Source organism: Pelobates fuscus, chromosome 3, assembly GCF_036172605.1.
Source record: "Pelobates fuscus isolate aPelFus1 chromosome 3, aPelFus1.pri, whole genome shotgun sequence".
NCBI lineage: Eukaryota > Metazoa > Chordata > Amphibia > Anura > Pelobatidae > Pelobates > Pelobates fuscus.
Window position 1 is genome coordinate 368,082,843 of NC_086319.1, and position 18,381 is coordinate 368,101,223.

Sequence of the window (18,381 nt, forward strand, 5' to 3'; positions counted from 1 at the left end):
AGTCAAGTGGGCCAAAACAGTAACGAATTGACAGCAACCTTATATCACTGTGTAGAGTTGTGTCCCCTCTACACAGTGTCCCTTTGTCATTCTAGATTGTGTGTCTGTGAAACACCTAAAAGATAGGCTAGACGGGGCTTGTGTTTTAAAAAGCCTTATTGCGTGGGGTGGCAGGACATTCAAGCAGGTTATGGTGTAATAGTGTGTTGGAGAATTAATACAAATACACAAGGTCAATACAATGTCACTTCCAGTCAGAGATTGCTGCCTGTTAAATGACATAGTCTTTGTCATTCACCACTGCCTATACGCTTTGATACTTTGGGGGTTAAGTATAAAAAGCGTTACTAAGGCAGCAGGAAAACGGAACTCATACATTGTCTAAACACAGAGATGACATTTCTACATGGTTAAGCAACCAATGGATGTATTGCATTGAAACAGAGATTATTGCGGGCATTCAAATATTATTATACGTGACATTTAAATAAAACGATACAAGACATAAACACAGTACAACAATTTACATTTTTATTTATTTTTTATTTAAAATCTACAAAAACACACACTTGTTGGGATTGTCCACATCTGATTTGTACAGGCATGTGCAACCTAGGTAAGGCACAATATTGAAGATTTTTTTTTTTTTCTGACAGGGATGCAGCTGATTCATGCTTCCGTGACCTTCGACAACAAATCCGAACCAGCGGATTTGCAAGATAAAATATATTAAAAACAGCAACTTGTATTAGGGCCTTCTCTCATCACGGAAATGTCTTTACATCCACAGTTCGCTAACTTTTGGATAAAATACAGTGTTTCTATTGGTCAGCAACGGCACATTTAAAAGCCATGTAGTCATCTAAGGGTCCATATATTCCTCCTGCCTTCCTGGAATGGTCTAAACATGGATTGTTCCTTTTACACAGAACTAGGCCTGAGTCAGTATGTCTGCCTTGTGGGAAGAAAAATGGAGGAAGAGAGGCCCACCGTGTCTATTCGAAATGCACTTTGGAGAATTATAATAGGTTGCCTTCCATCCTCCAGTATTAGTCCATTGCAGTACGATAAGGCCACCTATTTCATATCATTTACTGCTGCCAGTAGAATATGGCAATGTACTTATGCAGCCATAAGCCAGCCAACCTGGCAACAGGAGGTTTAACCTATAAAATGTCCTAGTTTATTTTAAAGAATTCAGAATCTGCAAGTTGCATTTTTCAAGTGGATGGATCGTCTTGATGGAGATCCCTTGTGATAACCCAGCATGGAGCCAGTGTGCTGCGGAAACCTCTGTAAAATCCGTATACAAAACCTTCATCATCAACCCATGATGATAGCACGATGCAGATGGATAGTCTCACTCTAAGAACGACGTGCCATCATCTGGAAGAACAGAGGAGTTCACATGTAAGAGAACCTTGGAATACAGCAAACACATGCAGGTGTACATTTCCATCTCCAAAAAAATAAAACAAAGTGCATAGGGAACAGTATGCCATGGGAGAAAATAACTCTGGACCACCAAATATTGCACCCACAAGCTAGGAAGCAAATTCAGACCCAGCAAGGTATAGTGAGCTGTATATTTTACGTACGAGCAGAAAATCACCACCATCATACAGTTTCAATACACTAGGGAAATAATGGTTTTATCAAAGGGTTACTCTAACAACCATAACCAATGCAGTCACGGCAAGTTCCCCCGAGAAGTAAAGAAGGAACATCTCCCCGGCCAGGCACTGCAGAGGGAGAGTGGGCTGTACAGCTGGTGGGGAGATCAAAGATCTTTCTCGCCAGCCAGGCTGTCCTGATGCCAAAGGTAGAAGGGAGAACTTGGGTTGACCCTCCTGCAGGTACAGACCAAGTTCTCTGCTCCTTCAACAGTATCAGAGCATTGCGGCAGGTTACCAAGAAAACGCTCTTACTTTTCCCCAGGGTTGCAGACATGCTGCATCTCCCACCAGACCCACAGGGATCAGGATTTCCCCTTCCCTGGAATGAGATTCCGCCGTGATTTCTCTAACCAAAATGTTCAAAGTAATTGTATCACTTAACAGGGGCCCGGTCGGGTGCCGCGACACTTTTAAGAGCATGACCGGGTCCCTGTAGTATTGGCCAGCTGGGAAGAACGGACAGCAGATGACTTCCTCCCAGCATCAAAGAGTTGATGCAGCGTGGTAGGGAGGGAGGAGGCTAGAGCCTGGAGATGGCCGCACAGACAGGGAGCAGCATGCATGGCAGAGGAGAGGCTGGAGTGAGCTGCTGCATGCATCAGCCTCAGCCAACATCACCAGGACCACAAGCAAGACACCCTCCTGGAAATAAAAAGTAAGAAAACAGGAGGGTGGCTCTGATATATGTCGGATTGTGTGTGTGCATGTGCCAGTGTATGTGTCAGTATGTGTATGTGTCACTGTATATCTGAGTGTGTATGTGTCAGTTTGTGTGTCTCTGTGTGTGTGTTTGTATGTGCCAGTGTGTGTTTTTTTTTTTTTTTTAAACCTTCCTCCTACGCACTCCCTCGCTATGCACTCCAAGCGAGCAATTGGTCACTGATTGGACTGCAAGTGGTCCCAGTGATGTCAGGGGTAAATAAAATCTAATCTCCGCCCCTCAGGTTTTACAACAAATTGAGAGGGAGGACCTTCCCCACAGTGCCCATTAGGGCATATTGTGCCAGAAAGGTCCCCCTTCTCAATAGGATTATAGTAACCTTTTAACTTGCCTGAGCTGCGCTTTTATTCTGCTCTCCCTATGCTAAGTGGCCCAGCTTCATGCTTCTTATAAAGACAATAGAATCTTTCATACATTTCATGCAGTTATGTTGGTAGGAGTAAGAAACTTATTAATCTTTTGAGTCAGGATAGATCTCTTGGGAATAATAAATAGTAGTACTGATTTACGACACCAGCAATGTAATTAATAAATACCTCTGTTGAGATATATACACACACGAGCATCTACTACACTCCAATGACTAATTACCTAGATTTTAATGTGGATGGAAATTTACATTTCCTTTTTTTCATTTTCATGTTGTGTAATTAAATTTTATTGAGAAATATTATTTTAATAGCTCTGAGGCATTACATTTTGTCACTTTTTTTTTTTTCACGTCTGGGGAAAAAAACAAAACAAAACCCACACACCACACGACAATAACAAACCAGTCATTGCTCATCTACAACATGTTAAACCATACTGTTGTAACATTTCCCAGTTATCTTATGCCTAACTATGGCATCACAGGAAGTTGCTTATACGGACAGGAAGTACAGGGAAAAATAAATAAATCTCACCGTCTCCTGTTGAATTCGTTTTCAGAGGCTGCATGGCTGAAAATGAGAAAAGGGAGGAAGTGGGGTGAGCAGAGGCCAAGAAGGAACCGGACAATATATTTATTTTTTATCCACACAGACAGACAGCGAGGCTCAAAATTTAATATTGTTCGCTTTTTGCAAGGCCTAAATGTTACACGCCACTGCAAGCCTGGGTGGTTTCACTGAACGACGACTAGTGGGCAAGTAGAAATGTTGGGCAATGACGGTATACACGGACAATAATAAATAAATAAGAGACAAGCAGAGAGAGTGCGAAAGAAATAACAACAACAAAAAAAGAAACACACCACATTAAAATTAATATCGTTTAGGAAGGTAAAAGAGTCCAGTGTCTTCCACGACTGGAACAAACAAAGAGAAGAAGCACATTCGGAACAAAAGAAGTGGGCGGGACAATGTAACTCTTTACCTGTTTTTAGCTCTCCGTTTTCTTCAACTTCTTCATTCCCTAGATGGAACACAAACAATGAGCAGCACCTTCACACCTCTATGGGTTGCATGAATTACACCCCATTCCAATGTGAAACATTAAATGTTTGCTGTTCCCTCTATAGCATAAATCTCCAATGTTAATAGTGTAGGACCCACTGATATTGGGGTACTGTGACGTAGTGGTGAGCTTAGCACAATATGGCCATATGGTGGAACTGAATCCCTATATTTATTTGCTAATATAGGTGATTTTAAGTAGCCTTGTTAACTGTAAAGCTGGATTTTTGTTTGTGTGTGCGCAGTTCCTTTAACTGTATTTTGTATATGCTTTGCTCTTTACGGCAGCACCACTGCTTGGAAATGAATGCATGTTCTGGGTGTCCCCCTATAGCAATGACAGATTTCACCCCACACCAAGTACCTGCTTCCGCCTGCTCTTCCTCACAGGTCTGTATCAGCTGCTTTCTACAAACCAATGCCAGAGCCACAAGGAGACCCAGGAGACACACGCACAGACCCACTGTCACCCACATGGCTACCGGAGGAAACGAGAGATGCTGACCTGGGGAAACAATCATTGTGATTAAAAATATTGCACTGAGAATGTGGCGGTTCTATCTTTAGTGCTACATGCAACGCATTAATTCACAATACCGTGTAATCCATCCTGAGTAATGACAGAGAGATATTATATGTCCTGGCATTTAAAAAAAAAAAAGAATGAGAATGTTTAAGGCGTAAAGCAATGGGACAAGGAGTTACCGAAACACCACAACACCACGCCAGGCTGCAGAAGTTATGGTACCTGGAGTGTTCCTTTCAGTAATGCACGAATAACAACAAACAAGTATTTATTTTAACACAAAAATTTAAAAACGTGAACGCTTGTTCATGCCAGAATTGTTGCTGTGAGATACACACATCCGGCATCTTGTTTTCATTTAAAAGGTAAATTGGGGTTAAAAAAAATACAAATAAAAAAAGTATTTCCTAAATATGGACACTTTAAAGTTTTGAAATAATCCCAATAAAAGAAAGAAGCCCGTCACACACTAACCGGTCACCGTGAGAGATGAATTTATCACATCTCTTAGCACTGGATTGTACACTAAGCATGTATAGGTGTCACTGGTCTCCAGGGTGATTACGATGTTGCTCTGGACATGGAATAGGCCTTCATCATTAGCCACCTGTGATGTGGTAACTGTCTCTGTTAAGTTGTGTCCATTTCCGTCTTGCCATACCAGCTCGACCTGTGGGTATCCGTGATAGGTATGGCATGTTATCGTGACATTGTCTCCAGGTTTAAGACTCTCACTAGGCTCCAAGTGCAGAACAGGCTTGGAGAAAGGGGCTGCAGTTGGAAAGAGAAAATATTTAATTGAAGATATTCTATAGTGTTGGCAATACAAATCTGTATTCCTAACACTACAGAGCCCTCTGTCCCAACCTACATAAGCTTAATCTCACCTGCCACCTGCAGTATAACAGCAGCTGAGCTGGGGGTCTCCACGTTAACAAAGCAAGTATAGATGCCTTCGTCTGACAGACGTACTTCTCGAAGGAGGAGGGACATGTTACCATTGGAAAGCTCTGAAGGGAATAAAAGAGTACGGTTCTTGAACTCTGGATCCTGGTTCTCCAGCTGCTCCTGACCCCGAGAAAAAGCATGAACCTGTTGAAAGTTTGTCACCTTCCAAAACACACTGAGCGCCTCCAAAGAGAAGCCGGCTGGAGGCGAGAACCAGCAAGGGAGCAGAACGTCTTCACCTAAAAGTCCAATGACTGGAGCATCTGGGACTTGTAGCTCAATAGCACCTGAAGCAAACAAGAAGGCAGGAAGGTGTGAGGACACATATGTTGAATGTACAAAATTAAACTAGAGAGAGGAGAAAGTAGAACTGGTAGACAATAGGGTGTAAATATAATAAATGTAAAAATTATGTAAAAAAGGAGATGATAAAAACGACATCCCTAAATTTGGTTAGGGCCATGATCCTCAGTGATTTGCCAAAAATACTACTTTGTTCCTTATCTTCTTCCACCTCATTACAAAGTGACAGGGTGCAAGTATTGACTAACTACGCTGCCTAATTTTAGTAGAAAAACCAGTACCTTGTAGTACCAAGAATCCATTATCCAAGGTTCCACTCAGTACTTACAACCACGTGGAATACAGTCTCTGTTCTGAGGAAAACCAAAATGTACTTCTCAAAGAAGTGCTTACTAACATTACGTTACCTTAATATATTAGTGATTTATTTATTTGGCGTGGGTGGGGGAGGTGCATTTTTGATATGTGCAATATTTGGTCCATTTACCAACAATTATTTATATCTCATTCATCTAACAAAGACTGACTTATAGACCTCAGGGTCTTACGTTACTGACTGCCTCAGGATAAGAAATAATAGGACAAAATAAAAAATATAAAAAACACACAACTTACTGGCCACACAGTGAAGTAGCAGAAGCAAACAGACGGAAGACATTTTTAGGTCACGCAGATCTACAGAGAAAAATGACTGTAAGTTATGGGTTATACCACATCCAGCACAGAAAGGAAAATCGGCATTAAATAAACATAGCATTGTATCTAAATAGGAATGTTAATCATTATACAGTATGTCACAGTGTAAAAGCAGAACTCCCGAACTTGACTGGTAACATGCAGCACTATTTAATAGTAAAAGCATAGATACATATAATGACCATTCTCACATTTTAATTATAAAACTCCAACATACTTGAAAAAAAAAAAAATGAAAATGCTTTGTTAATTGTCCTAGGTATCATGAGGAATTGCAAACACTAAAAATATCCCTTGGTTCAGTAGGTCTGCATAGAACACATTTTGGTGAAATTCTCTCTAAAAGACACAAAAATATTGACTTTTACAAGAACATTTTTTTCTGAAACCATCAGCATTTATTGGGTTTCAAAATTGCTTGGGTTCTCACCTTGATAAATACAGCAGAAATTATTTTATATAACTGGACTTCTTAGAACATTTTAATTTGTTCTAATATTATGAATATGAGATGCAAGAAGAATTCAGACAACAAGACTTCATATATATATAGCAAAGTCTAATAATGATCTGTATTAGTCCAGTAATGCGGATGTAAAATAGATAAAGATGGAGAATCTCTTTTATCAAAACGAAAGCATTTCTGAGCAAATTGACACAAGCATTTCACACCTGAGTTGCACACAGAAGGTCAAAGCAACATAGAGAAAATATACCGCAAACTTCCATTTTCTGTAGTATAACAGATATTTATAGCCCTGCCCCTGGGAAAAAGGATGCAAATTATCTTCTAGAATCTAGACTTTAGACTGAAGGACACAATGCATTGACAAAGGGTCTGAGACCCAAAAGAGTTGTCTCCCCCTGCACCCGCTGAACATTCCAACCACTGTTCCTTCCTCCTTCTGCTCATCTGAAGTTGACACAGTCCTCAGTCCGCCTGTTCAAACACATCTCTGCCCACACTACTCTTATATACCACCCCGTGGCTCTCATTTCCTTTTCTCTGCTTGGTTCTCCACTACCTTAAACATTCCAACCCTTATCATTAGAAACCTAAACAATCCCGTAAACCCGGTTTGTAGCTCAGTAGCTTCAGAGACTTCTTTTGCTTCCTCTGTTGGACTATCCCAGTGGACTTCTTCACTTATTATTATTATTTGTATTTATATAGCGCCAGCTTATTATTGGCAATACTCTTGACCTCATCTTTTAAAAAGCATCTTAGCCTCAGATCTCTTTAAACATCCTATTTCCTCTCTCAGATCACCATAGCTTACCATTTGTTCTCAATATTCCCCTCACCCAACATCCCTTAGCCCTAGTCTTCTCAACTGAGCAGAAACCTTAATTCTCTCTGCTCATCACTTGTCTTCACTTTCACCACATTCTACTTTCTCCTGTCTCACCATGGCCATCTCCTTGTGCAACCTTCACCCCTGCCCTGGGCAAGGAAGTCGCACTCAAAACATACACCTCAAGATGGTCACATTTCCAACCCTGGCAGATTACGGTAACTCACCACGGACAAAGACGCTTCCACTCATAGTGCTCTTATTCTTTGGTTTTATACCTCACCTGCTCTAGATTGTAACCTCAATGGACCACGGTCCTATATAACAACTCATTGTCTGATATCATGAGTAATAGTTGTTTTTTTATTTGTGGATATATCCCCATTTAAAAATTATATAAATGTGTTGGTGCTAATAAATAATAGTACTTGAATATTGCCTTTAAACAAAATACTGAACCAACTTCATATTCCACATACGCAAAAACTGAAAGGACTTTTTTTTTCTAGAGAGATCATATTTTTACATTTCTTTGCCATGGCAACTGATTATTTTTAGCGCTAATCTTTAAATATAGGACAGTCACACGATTGACATAATTAACAGGTGTATTGAAATTTGCAGGTTACATTCTAACAGACAAGTTGATGCAAGTGTGTCAGGGATTCAGGCATTAAACATACATGCGTACATTAAAGTAGGACAATCAGAGTATGCGCACAACTTGTCAGAATATTACACTAGTTATGGTTTGAGAGAACGTTACTATGGAATATTGATTCCGATTGTAGTTCTACCAAAATGTTTCAACAAACTCATGGTGCGTGGTCACCATTGTGACAAACTCCCCTTCCCACGTGAGTTTTCCACAAGCTCCTGGAGGAGTCTGCTTGCCAGCCTCCTGCCTCAAGACTATGGGCCATGCGAAAAGGCTCATAAAATACTTTGTTTGTGCCCTTTCTCTATTCTGTTCGGGAACCGAACAGGCGCACGAACCATGGACCACCCGGGAGCTTGATAAGCCTAATGGAGAGTTTGTAACATGTTCCACAGCAGTGTTTGTCTAGGTGGCAGCTGTTCGCGTGAACGATCACAAGATGGCAGCCATCTTGTTCGCATGAACGCAGCCAGCATTGTTTGGTTGTCGAGTTCATGGAACTGAAATCGGACACAGAAACTCCCGAACAGCGCTGGACTTCCAGCATCGCCTGCATTCGGTTCTACACCACTAAGAAGGGCACTGTTCGGTGGAAATGTTCCCACAAACTAGGTGAATAAGCTCTAGGGTAAGACTATTGACTATGTATGGTAGTTTGTTCGTTTTTAAACTACCAAACTAGACCGACCGCTAGCCATGATTTCATGATACTGTTTTGGGCATAGGACCATGTGCACAGTCAGTAAAATAATTGACTTCCATGAAAATCACAAACCCCTGAACTGATATGGGTGATTTTGGGCGATATGGGTGATTTTGGGATATGTGGTCACCCAGATCAGGGCTATCAGGGGTGTAACCTTTGTGGGGCTTTCGTGTATTTTATGTGTATTTTTGGGTGTTTTATAAATTATGTGTTTTTCTGTCCCTGGAGATAATAGAGTTAGTACAGTTCCTGACTCAATTATCTCCCAGGCACAGGGGAGGAATTACCCTGTTTTGTATGGGAGTGTCATGGGCGTGTCTGACTGTGTCCATAAATGTATAAATGCAGGCCATCTGGCCAGATTAAAGCATTCCAGCATGTACTCCCAGAACTATGTGTCGAATGGTTACTGGGAGGGGAAAGGGCTAATCACTACTCCAGCTTGTTCCAGTGTACAGGATTTAACGGGGAAAGTCCTTGTAAGGACTAGAGCTCCCAGGACTGAGTGTCGTCCAGTGCCTGGGAGTGGATAGAGCGAGTTCCCCCATTCGGCTCCAGGACAGGGTGGTTCCAGGACCCCAGTCAAGTCACGGCGACTGGGGGGCAGGAGTGCTGAGGTTTGTTCCCTGTTCCACCTAGGAAGCGGTCCTTGATGGAGGTACAGGGAGCTCTGTTACAACCATGGCAACGTGCCTTCTCTCTCCTAGACACGTCAGACGTATTTTAATACCCCTGACGTGTACAGGGCCTTTTTAGGGCCCTGCATGATAGGAAGTCCCTCTGTTGGCCATCTGAGTGACAGCCACTGGAGGTATTCCTATCAATCAGGGAGCTATAGATCATACCTGAACAACTACATTAAGCTGTAGTTGTTCAGGTGACTATAGTGTCCCTTTAACCATCAATGCAGCAAAAATGGCATTTAGAACACGAACAATGCATCTTATTTGTACAGACTGATTTCTAAACACATTTATTGTCGTTTAAAGACACATTACTGGGAGTATTATTGCTCTGGAGCTACGTTATACACTCACACACTAACAATATGGAGCTCCTAGGAAAGAGGGACATTAGAATAGAAAAGAGGGACACAGGGATTTGGCCTCCAAAATAGGGACTGTCCCTCCTAAATAGGGACACTTGGGTGGTGTGTAAGAGTGTGCGACAGCGAAAGTGAGGAATTTATGGTAAATGTGTAAAATGTTGTTTGCCGATATTCTCTTTCATCTTCATTTCCTGAATGCCATCAGTAAACAAGATCGTGCAAACATTAAGCAAGCATGAAAACAGGCTGTTACTGAGAAAGGATTTAGAAAACCATGCGATACAAAATCCCTTCAGCAAATGACAGATAAAATTTGCTTAGATGAAAAAGACTTTTAAAAAAAAATATGTTAGATTCCAAGGCTAGAATGATTTATTAGGCATGTGGACAAGTACTGAATAAGTATTCACAAATTTAAAATAGAACGGTGACTGACAGCCTTCTATACTGGGGTGGATGAAACCATAACTCATAAAATAAAATAAAATACTTGGAAATCAGGAAGAATTTTTTTTTTTTTAAAGAATGAGACGGGATGAGAATATCATTTTGCCTCTTTATAAATCACTGGTAAGACCACATATTGAATATGCTGTGCAATTTCTAAAGAATGATTTTATGGTACTAGAAAAAGTGCAGAGGCGGGCTACAAAATTGATAAAAGGAATGAAACATATCAGCTATGAAGAAAGGTTAACAAATTTAAACCTCTTTAGTTTAGAAAAACGTCGCCTGAGAGGGGATATGATAACATTATACAAATATAATAGGGGCCAATACAAACCATTGTGTGGAAATCTATTCAGAAACCAGACTTTACGTAGGACACGAGGTCATGCGTTTAGACTGGAAAAAATAAGATTTCGTCTAAGGCAAAGGAAATGTTTGGGGTTTTTTACTGTAAGAACAATAAGGATGTGGAATTCTCTGCCTGAAGAAGTGGTTTTATCAGAGTCCATACAGATGTTCAAACAGCTACTGGATGCATACTTGCAAAAACAGAATATTCAAGGATATAATTTTTCAAAATAGGGTAATAGCTGCTTGATCCAAGGATTAATCTGACTGCCATTCTGTTTTTTTTTGGGGGGGGGGGGGGGGGGGTTGCCTTCATTTGGATCAACAGCAAAAAACAAATGTGAGAAAGGCTGAACTTGATGGACGCAAGTCTCTTTTCAGCTATGTAACTATGTAAACACAAAAAGTATTTGCAGGTTACGAATTGTCATCTGTGCAAAATTCTACTGTGAGCTTAGAGTGAGTGTAGAGTTCTCTCTGCAGCCTCAACTTTGCAGGATGTAAATTTGTAATGGTACTTTTATTGACAAGCATTACCACTGACCACAAGATGGGGGTGGGGGCAGTGAATCCAGTATACAGGGTGAGGGCCGCAAAGGATTCACTAGGTAGCAGACTTGCAAATGGCACTAGCATCTTCCTCCCCTATCTACTGTGTGATTGATGGAATAATATATCAGGTAGATGCTGTACAAATGGCTCGTACAATTTCTTCACCTCCTTAATTTTCCAGAATGCCTGGTTAAATAAGTAAACCATCAGTTTCATAGCCGATAAAAAAAATAAAATAAGAAAAACACAACTGCCCCACCTAGACCGGCCATTTCCTAATGAAATGTAAAATTTCCTTCCCACATTATTCCTCTGGAATTAAGTTTTTTTTTGTTTTGTTTTTAAATGTTCTCATATATACGATGAAGCTAGAACGTTTTTCCTACATATATTTATTAACCAAAACCTCCCCTGGGTATCAAAAAAGGGATCTGGAAGGGAAGTTATGTTAGCTATTTATCCGGCTATTATTTCAGCATAACCTACTCATTGAAGGTTGCACAGACGCATGTGATGAGCATATCACCGCACACAGAGAAAGCTTACATCTGGGGGAAATATTTTTAAATAATCAAGGCACTGTTTACATGTCTCTGGTAGTATTTCCACATTATATATCTTGGACACAGCACCCAAAAGCGCTACTGCCCAATTCAGACCTGGACATCTGGCCACTATGCCCACATCCTGTTATATTTTTCGGGTAGCAGCTTACCCAAAGTACATTCTTTAATCTTTCCAACAACTGCAGTGGGATGTTCCCATCTAGGAGGAACAGTTTATATTAGGTCATTGATACAACAGTTTACTCATTAAAAGGGACACAATAGTCACCATAACCACTACAGATTAACGTAAACGCTGCCTTTTCAGAGGCCTTGAACGTTCCCCATAGAGATGCATTGATTCAATAAATAAATTTTAAATACATATTTATATATATATATATATATATATATATATATATATTATTTTATTCTAACTGTATTTTTATATTATTATATTTATATCAAAATACACTTAGAATGAAATTATATATAGAAATATAGAATGTGACGGCAGATAAGAACCATTCGGCCCATCTAGTCTGCCCAATTTTCTAAATACTTTCATTAGTCCCTGGCCTTATCTTATAGTTAGGATAGCCTTATGCCTATCCCACGCATGCTTAAACTCCTTTACTGTGTTAACCTCTACCACTTCAGCTGGAAGGCTATTCCATGCATCCACTACCCTCTCGGTAAAGTAATACTTCCTGATATTATTTTTAAACCTTTGCCCCTCTAATTTAAAGGGACTCTCCAGCCAAGCCTCTTTACTCACCTCGTTCCAGCGCCGGGAGCCTCGTGAAGCAGCGCCCCCTATTTCGTCAAAATGACGAAATAGGTGGGCGCGAGCAGGGAGCAATCAGACGCTTCCATTTGGAAGCGTCATTGCTCCCTTGTGCGCATGCGCGGCTTCGCCACACATGCGCACATACTTCAGAGGGAAGCATTCATGCCGCCCTCTGAAGTCCTTAGCGCACTACCGCGCATGCGCACGGTGTGCGCGGCCGCAAGCTGAGCTGAGTGACAGCTCAGCTTGCAGTCTTTGCCCGCCCCCTTCTCTGCTGACAGGCTGGAGAGAGAAGGCGCACACATAGTGCCTTCTCTCTCCTGAACACGTCAGACGTATTTTAATATGTCTGACGTGTACAGGGCCTTTTTAGGGCCCTACATGATAGGAAGTCCCTCTGGTGGCCGTCTGAGTGACGGCCACTGGAGGTATTCCTATCAATCAATGTAAACACTGTATTTTCTCTGAACAGAGTCCTATGCTGACTGCGTCATGTGTGATGGGGGTGTAACTACAACCTGGCATAAAATGACAGATTTCTCTGTATAGTCAGCCTTTCATATAATAATACTACCAATATGCCATATAGCCTTCATTCAGTTGTTCTAATTCTCCTGATACGGAGCAGGGGAATTGCACCTAAAACCGAGCCCCATAATCTGAATCCTTAATGCTACTCCAAACCTCCTAAAAATTATAAGGATTCTCCAACCCTAAATTTTCCCCCAAACCTGACTCACGTTATTGGCATCTTTTTCCCCTTGTGGCAGAGAAATTCAGTTACAATCTGTCTGCAATTCGGTTGAGCTATTTTCAAATTTAATCTCACTGCATGAATGAGGGGCGGGTGGGGTTGGGGTGGTGTAATTTAGCCAAATGCAAACAGATGTAATTACAAAAGCAAATTTGGCCTTTAGTGAATAGATCCAACATTGTTTGTTAGAAATATAACAAAGGAACTGTAATGTCACTGACAGCCATCTTGTGGGAGTCATTAGGTATAGATGCAGAATGACTAGGGAATACGGGGCTATTTAACAGGCAAGCTACATGTTATAGCAAATACTGTGTTGCTTTGTGATGTTTTCAGATTTCAGGATGGTAATGCCCTCGCAGACATTGACTAAAAGGAGTGGCTTCACAAACACCAGGATGGAGCCAAACTCAATTCAGAGCCCCTACAATCACCAGATCTATAGATTATTGAGCCTTCAGGGTACATTCTCGAGTACTAACTTCCTTCATCCCTCAAAGGACTGGAGTATTTTCATCTAGTCTAATGGCAGAATACCGAGCTAAATGGAATTCACAAAAAATTAGAAGCCAGGGTCAAAGGGTAATTTATCAGCAACTCACACAGACCTTAAATAAAGGATCACTAAAGTCAACCAGACCACACCATCTCAGCGAAGTGGTCCTGTCATTTTAACCCTGCAATGTAAAACATTAGTTTTGCAGAAACTGTAATGTTTAAAAGGACACTATAGTCAACAGAACAACAACAGCTAATTGTATTTGTTCATTCCCTTCAGACTCTGCAGTAAACATTGTTTTCCCAGAGAAAATGCATTGTTTACATTACAGCCTAGGGATACTGGCCACTCCTCAGCTGGCTGCTAGATGTGCTTCCTGGGGCAGTGCTGCAAACTGTGCAACACTGACCACCAGTGTCTCCCCCCTCTGCGCTGAACTTTCCTCATAGAGCTACATTGATTCAATTCATCTTGATGAGGAGATGCTGATTGGCCAGGGCTGTGTTTGACTTGTGCTGGCTCTGCCTCTGATCTGACTCCTTGACAGTCTCAGCCAATCCAATGCTTTCAGAGGCAGAGCCAGCCGCAGCAGACTGGAATTAAAGTAAGATTTTACTATGTTTAGGGAGGTCCACGTGGTGTTTTTAACATTACAGGGTCAGAAATACAGGTTTGTGAACCTGTTGTGAAAAGATTCACTTACATGAAATCACTCCCATATGCATTGTATATGCCATATATCTCAAACATACAAGGTGTATTAAATGTAAAAAAAAAATTGATTTAATTTCCTCTCCTCTGTTCCAGTGTCATTTCGTGGGTGTTACTCTTTGTATAACATGCACCTCCGGGCCTTCCTCCGCTCCGTGGGGTTAGAAGTGCCGGCTATGTAGTTTCCATAGCAACCACAGCGCATGACAAGGCATTGACTGACAGCTGGGAAAATAACCTCTTTTGAATATCTATAATGTTGCTAGTGTTTTTTCCTCTTTATACCAAAGGGGGTGAGCAGAAAGAAATTGTTACCCTTTAGGAGGCTATATATTCCCTTTAAAGCGGGAACTGTCACAATCTGGAGACTTTGGATAAATTGAGGGGGCAGGCAAAAGTTTTACTTACCAGAACCTGTCCCTCGAAGGCGCCACTATTGTCTTCCGGACGGTCCTCTTCTGATGAAATCACTGCTGTATTCTAGCGCATGCACGCAAGTACAGCACTGAGGCCTATGGATGATCGAGAGATAGATAGATAGAGCCAATTCCCTGCAGCCATCACTGATGATGAGGGATTGACACTACTTGACAATGGTAGCTCCAACCACTCAGTATATCTTTTTACTGGGTTGGGATTTCAGTGAAATTCCACCACAATCAATGTACGTATTTTATAATGATTTTATCTTTAGGAAATACTCAGCTTGCAGCTGGTGACAGTGCCGCTTTAAAGTCACTCTCTCACATCTACCTATATAACCCCACTCTATTGAGCTGAAGAAGCCACTCTCACACAAACCAAGAGAGCCATAGTTCCACTCACACACAGTGACAGACACAATACAAACATTTGGCATTACATTCTCCCCATCCTTCTGCGGATGCTCAGCTTTGGTTGGGGGTTAGTAGGGAGGAATCAGGAAGATCAGCAGACAGTTTGTATATTATTTGGCAGCAGACACAGCTTCAGGGCTTCCCTTTTGTCCTGTACAACATAATGTTGAGGGGGGATCACTGTCTGCCTTCACTATGAGTCACAATGTCATATGGGATAGGAAAAGTAGACCCACCCTTTTTCCTGGACACTGCATATACTTTCTTCATGTTGATGGGCAGCACGTGAAAAGTGCTTCCCCACAGTAAATCGGATTCTCACGACTGCACTAAAGGTACATCCCCAGCTATTGCAGAACTATGTAAGCCATGGAGCTGACATCCTTCATGCTGCCATATCTAACCCTGCATGTTGTCCATCAGTGCATACCCAATGTATGGCATAGCAACATACTAAATATAAATACATTTTAAACTATTTTTAACACAGCCTGAAGATTTTACTTGGCTATTATGCTGAGCTATAATTGAAGCAGCAACAGTCAGTCTTTGAAAATATTCCTTCTCTGAAGACTATTTACAGGGCAGAACTTTTCATGGCCTGCCTGTCAGCATGAACATGTGATATCTCTGTAAGGATAAATACAAATAAATAGCTGGCAGCCCTATAAAAATCTGTGTAATAAACCTAATTCCATGCTAAATAGAAAGGCACAAGTCACATAGCATTGCCATAACAGTCCTGTGTGTCACAGATATGTGGTTTATTCCTGGAATGGGGTGAGTTAAATCGATCTGCCTTGGGAGCTCAGCTAAATAACAAGTGTGCGCATGTGTACTACAACCACTGGCTGTTACTGTTACCGGTGGGGTCTATTTCACGGTTAAAGAGTGCTCCCTGATCATGTGACCACAAAGCACAACACGTTATTCCCAGCTACCTGGAAGCACATTGTGGATCTGGAATACACAAACGTTCTGAGAGCGTTCTGCGCGTTCCATTCCTATACAAAGTAACAATAGACACACAATGCGTTTAACTCCTTCCTGACCTGGAGTCCCAGGGGTGGTCCTCCCTCCTGCCACCCCAGTCACACAATGGATAAAGAACTTACCAAGCAGATCAAACCTTAAAGTGAAATAGGGCAGCTTTCCAAGTGAGGTGCAGGTTTTGGTCGCCTCTAGACTGGATTCAGTAGCCACAAGTAACACCCTATCACTGCTTCCCACTCAGAGGAGACTCCATGCTGATTCTTCTTTCTCTTCCCCTCAACATCCCAGTGGTGATATCACAGGGTGTGTGTTGGAGGGGAGGGGGAGGAACAGGATAACAGTTTGATTGGTTTAAAATTCTCAGAGAAACCCTCTCCAGGGCAGGAGAGGTGGCAATTAACCTCTTGTTTCCCGTCACAGAGAGACAAACAGTTATTCACAGACATTTCCTTTACCGTTCAATTCCCAAACCGTTAGAGCAACCTCAGCATACAGAATTTATTCAAATGAAAACATTGTAATTTTTCTGTCTTAAGAGCTTTCTTATTGCATTTAAAATAAAATAAAAATACAAAAATATCTAGCATCGAATTGGAGATGTTGTAGTCAAGTAACCAAACTGAAAAATGAGTTGAGTAGAATAATTGCTCCAATTCAGCTGTTTTTGCCTGGATTTTGCAGATCCCATTTTAGAGAATGACGCTATTATGTTCTCTCTAGTTATTCACTCAGGTCGGGCTCTGGATTGCAAAATTCACTGAGGGTTATCTATATAAACTGCTGCGTTATTTTTTTTTACAGTTTGAGCTAAAATTTGTCAACCACGCCAATTTCTCATCTATAAAACTGGTAGGCCAGCCACGCTTTGTTCATTGGCAATATTTTTGTGCATCATTTTCATTTACATGCCATTTCTTTTCTTTCAGATAAAATCCACCATAATGAGAGTGATGTAAAATTATGGCGCAATAAATTGGTTCACAAAACAGAAAAAAAGTTACAAAGTAAAAACATGCCAAAATAATGACGGAAAATTTGGCTGTGCCATTTTGTATTTTCCTTTATACACAATTCCCAATTACTTAAAACGCTGTTTGGCAGCTGCGCGAAAAAAAAACGAATTTTCCCACAGACCAATGGATTGGGACAGAAGTGGAATTCTGTTTAGATAGCCCTCCCGGTTATCTAATTTAAACCCAATACATTTCAAGCACCATAACCACTACATATCTCTGTACATGGGTCGCTCAGCAGACAATCTCAGCCAATGAGTGCTGCTCTGCTTTGCTCGTAAATCTAATAAACTACGACCAATGAGTGAGGGGACCATTTCACCAGTTCTCTCCTGTTTATTAGGTAATCCAGATTATGACAACCACCACTTATTTTTTTTTTATCTACAAAATTGGAAATCACTGAATGTTAAATGCAGGCCCATGTTTGGAATCTTTATGGTACGTCTAGTACACATAGATACATTTTGAATAGAAGAAAACTATTTTTTTTAACATACTTTTATTGAATTTTGTGTTACAAGAGGTAAAATGCAGATACGTTATTTCAGACATTTGGGAATACTGTGTAGTACCATAAGTAAGTTTACAGAGAACATCAGAAGAATTTAATATTTTTTTTTATTTTTTTTAAATGCAAAAGAGTGGGTGCATAAAAGCTGCCATGTATAAAAAAATTATCAAAAATAATTCCACGCATCACAAAATAGTTTGTATATCTTCCCCACGATTCTCCCTGTAAAACTGAGCACAGGTGCCTATATTTTCCGAAATGCCGACATTGCAGATTTGTAACAAGTAAGCCATGTACTCCATCTGGCAATATGTATTTTATTAGATGTGTGCACTTTTAGCTCTATAGTATTCCTTTAAGGAC

General features: G+C 40.9%; 1 protein-coding gene across 1 annotated transcript; it reads right to left on the reverse strand.

Annotated features, from left to right (window-relative positions):
- Positions 1-540: 540 nt before the first annotated feature.
- CD276 (CD276 molecule) lies at positions 541-16,785 on the reverse strand. Its single transcript, XM_063445898.1, has 8 exons — positions 16,614-16,785; positions 6,226-6,285; positions 5,247-5,594; positions 4,834-5,130; positions 4,198-4,338; positions 3,754-3,792; positions 3,303-3,338; positions 541-1,386 (listed from the first exon to the last, which is right to left on the reverse strand). Exons 2-8 carry the CDS (start codon positions 6,266-6,268, stop codon positions 1,361-1,363), a joined length of 930 nt encoding a protein of 309 aa, XP_063301968.1. The 5' UTR covers positions 6,269-6,285; positions 16,614-16,785; the 3' UTR covers positions 541-1,360.
- Positions 16,786-18,381: the final 1,596 nt, after the last annotated feature.

Excerpts from the sequence above, each read along its gene's own strand:
- CD276 (XM_063445898.1), bottom strand. The coding sequence starts at position 6,268 with ATGTCTTCCGTCTGTTTGCTTCTGCTACTTCACTGTGTGGCCA. Across the intron at positions 3,339-3,753 it reads AAACGGAGAGCTAAAAACAG|CCATGCAGCCTCTGAAAACG; the intron begins GTAAAGAGTTAC and ends TCTCATTTTCAG. Across the intron at positions 1,387-3,302 it reads AACGAATTCAACAGGAGACG|ATGATGGCACGTCGTTCTTA; the intron begins GTGAGATTTATT and ends CTGTTCTTCCAG.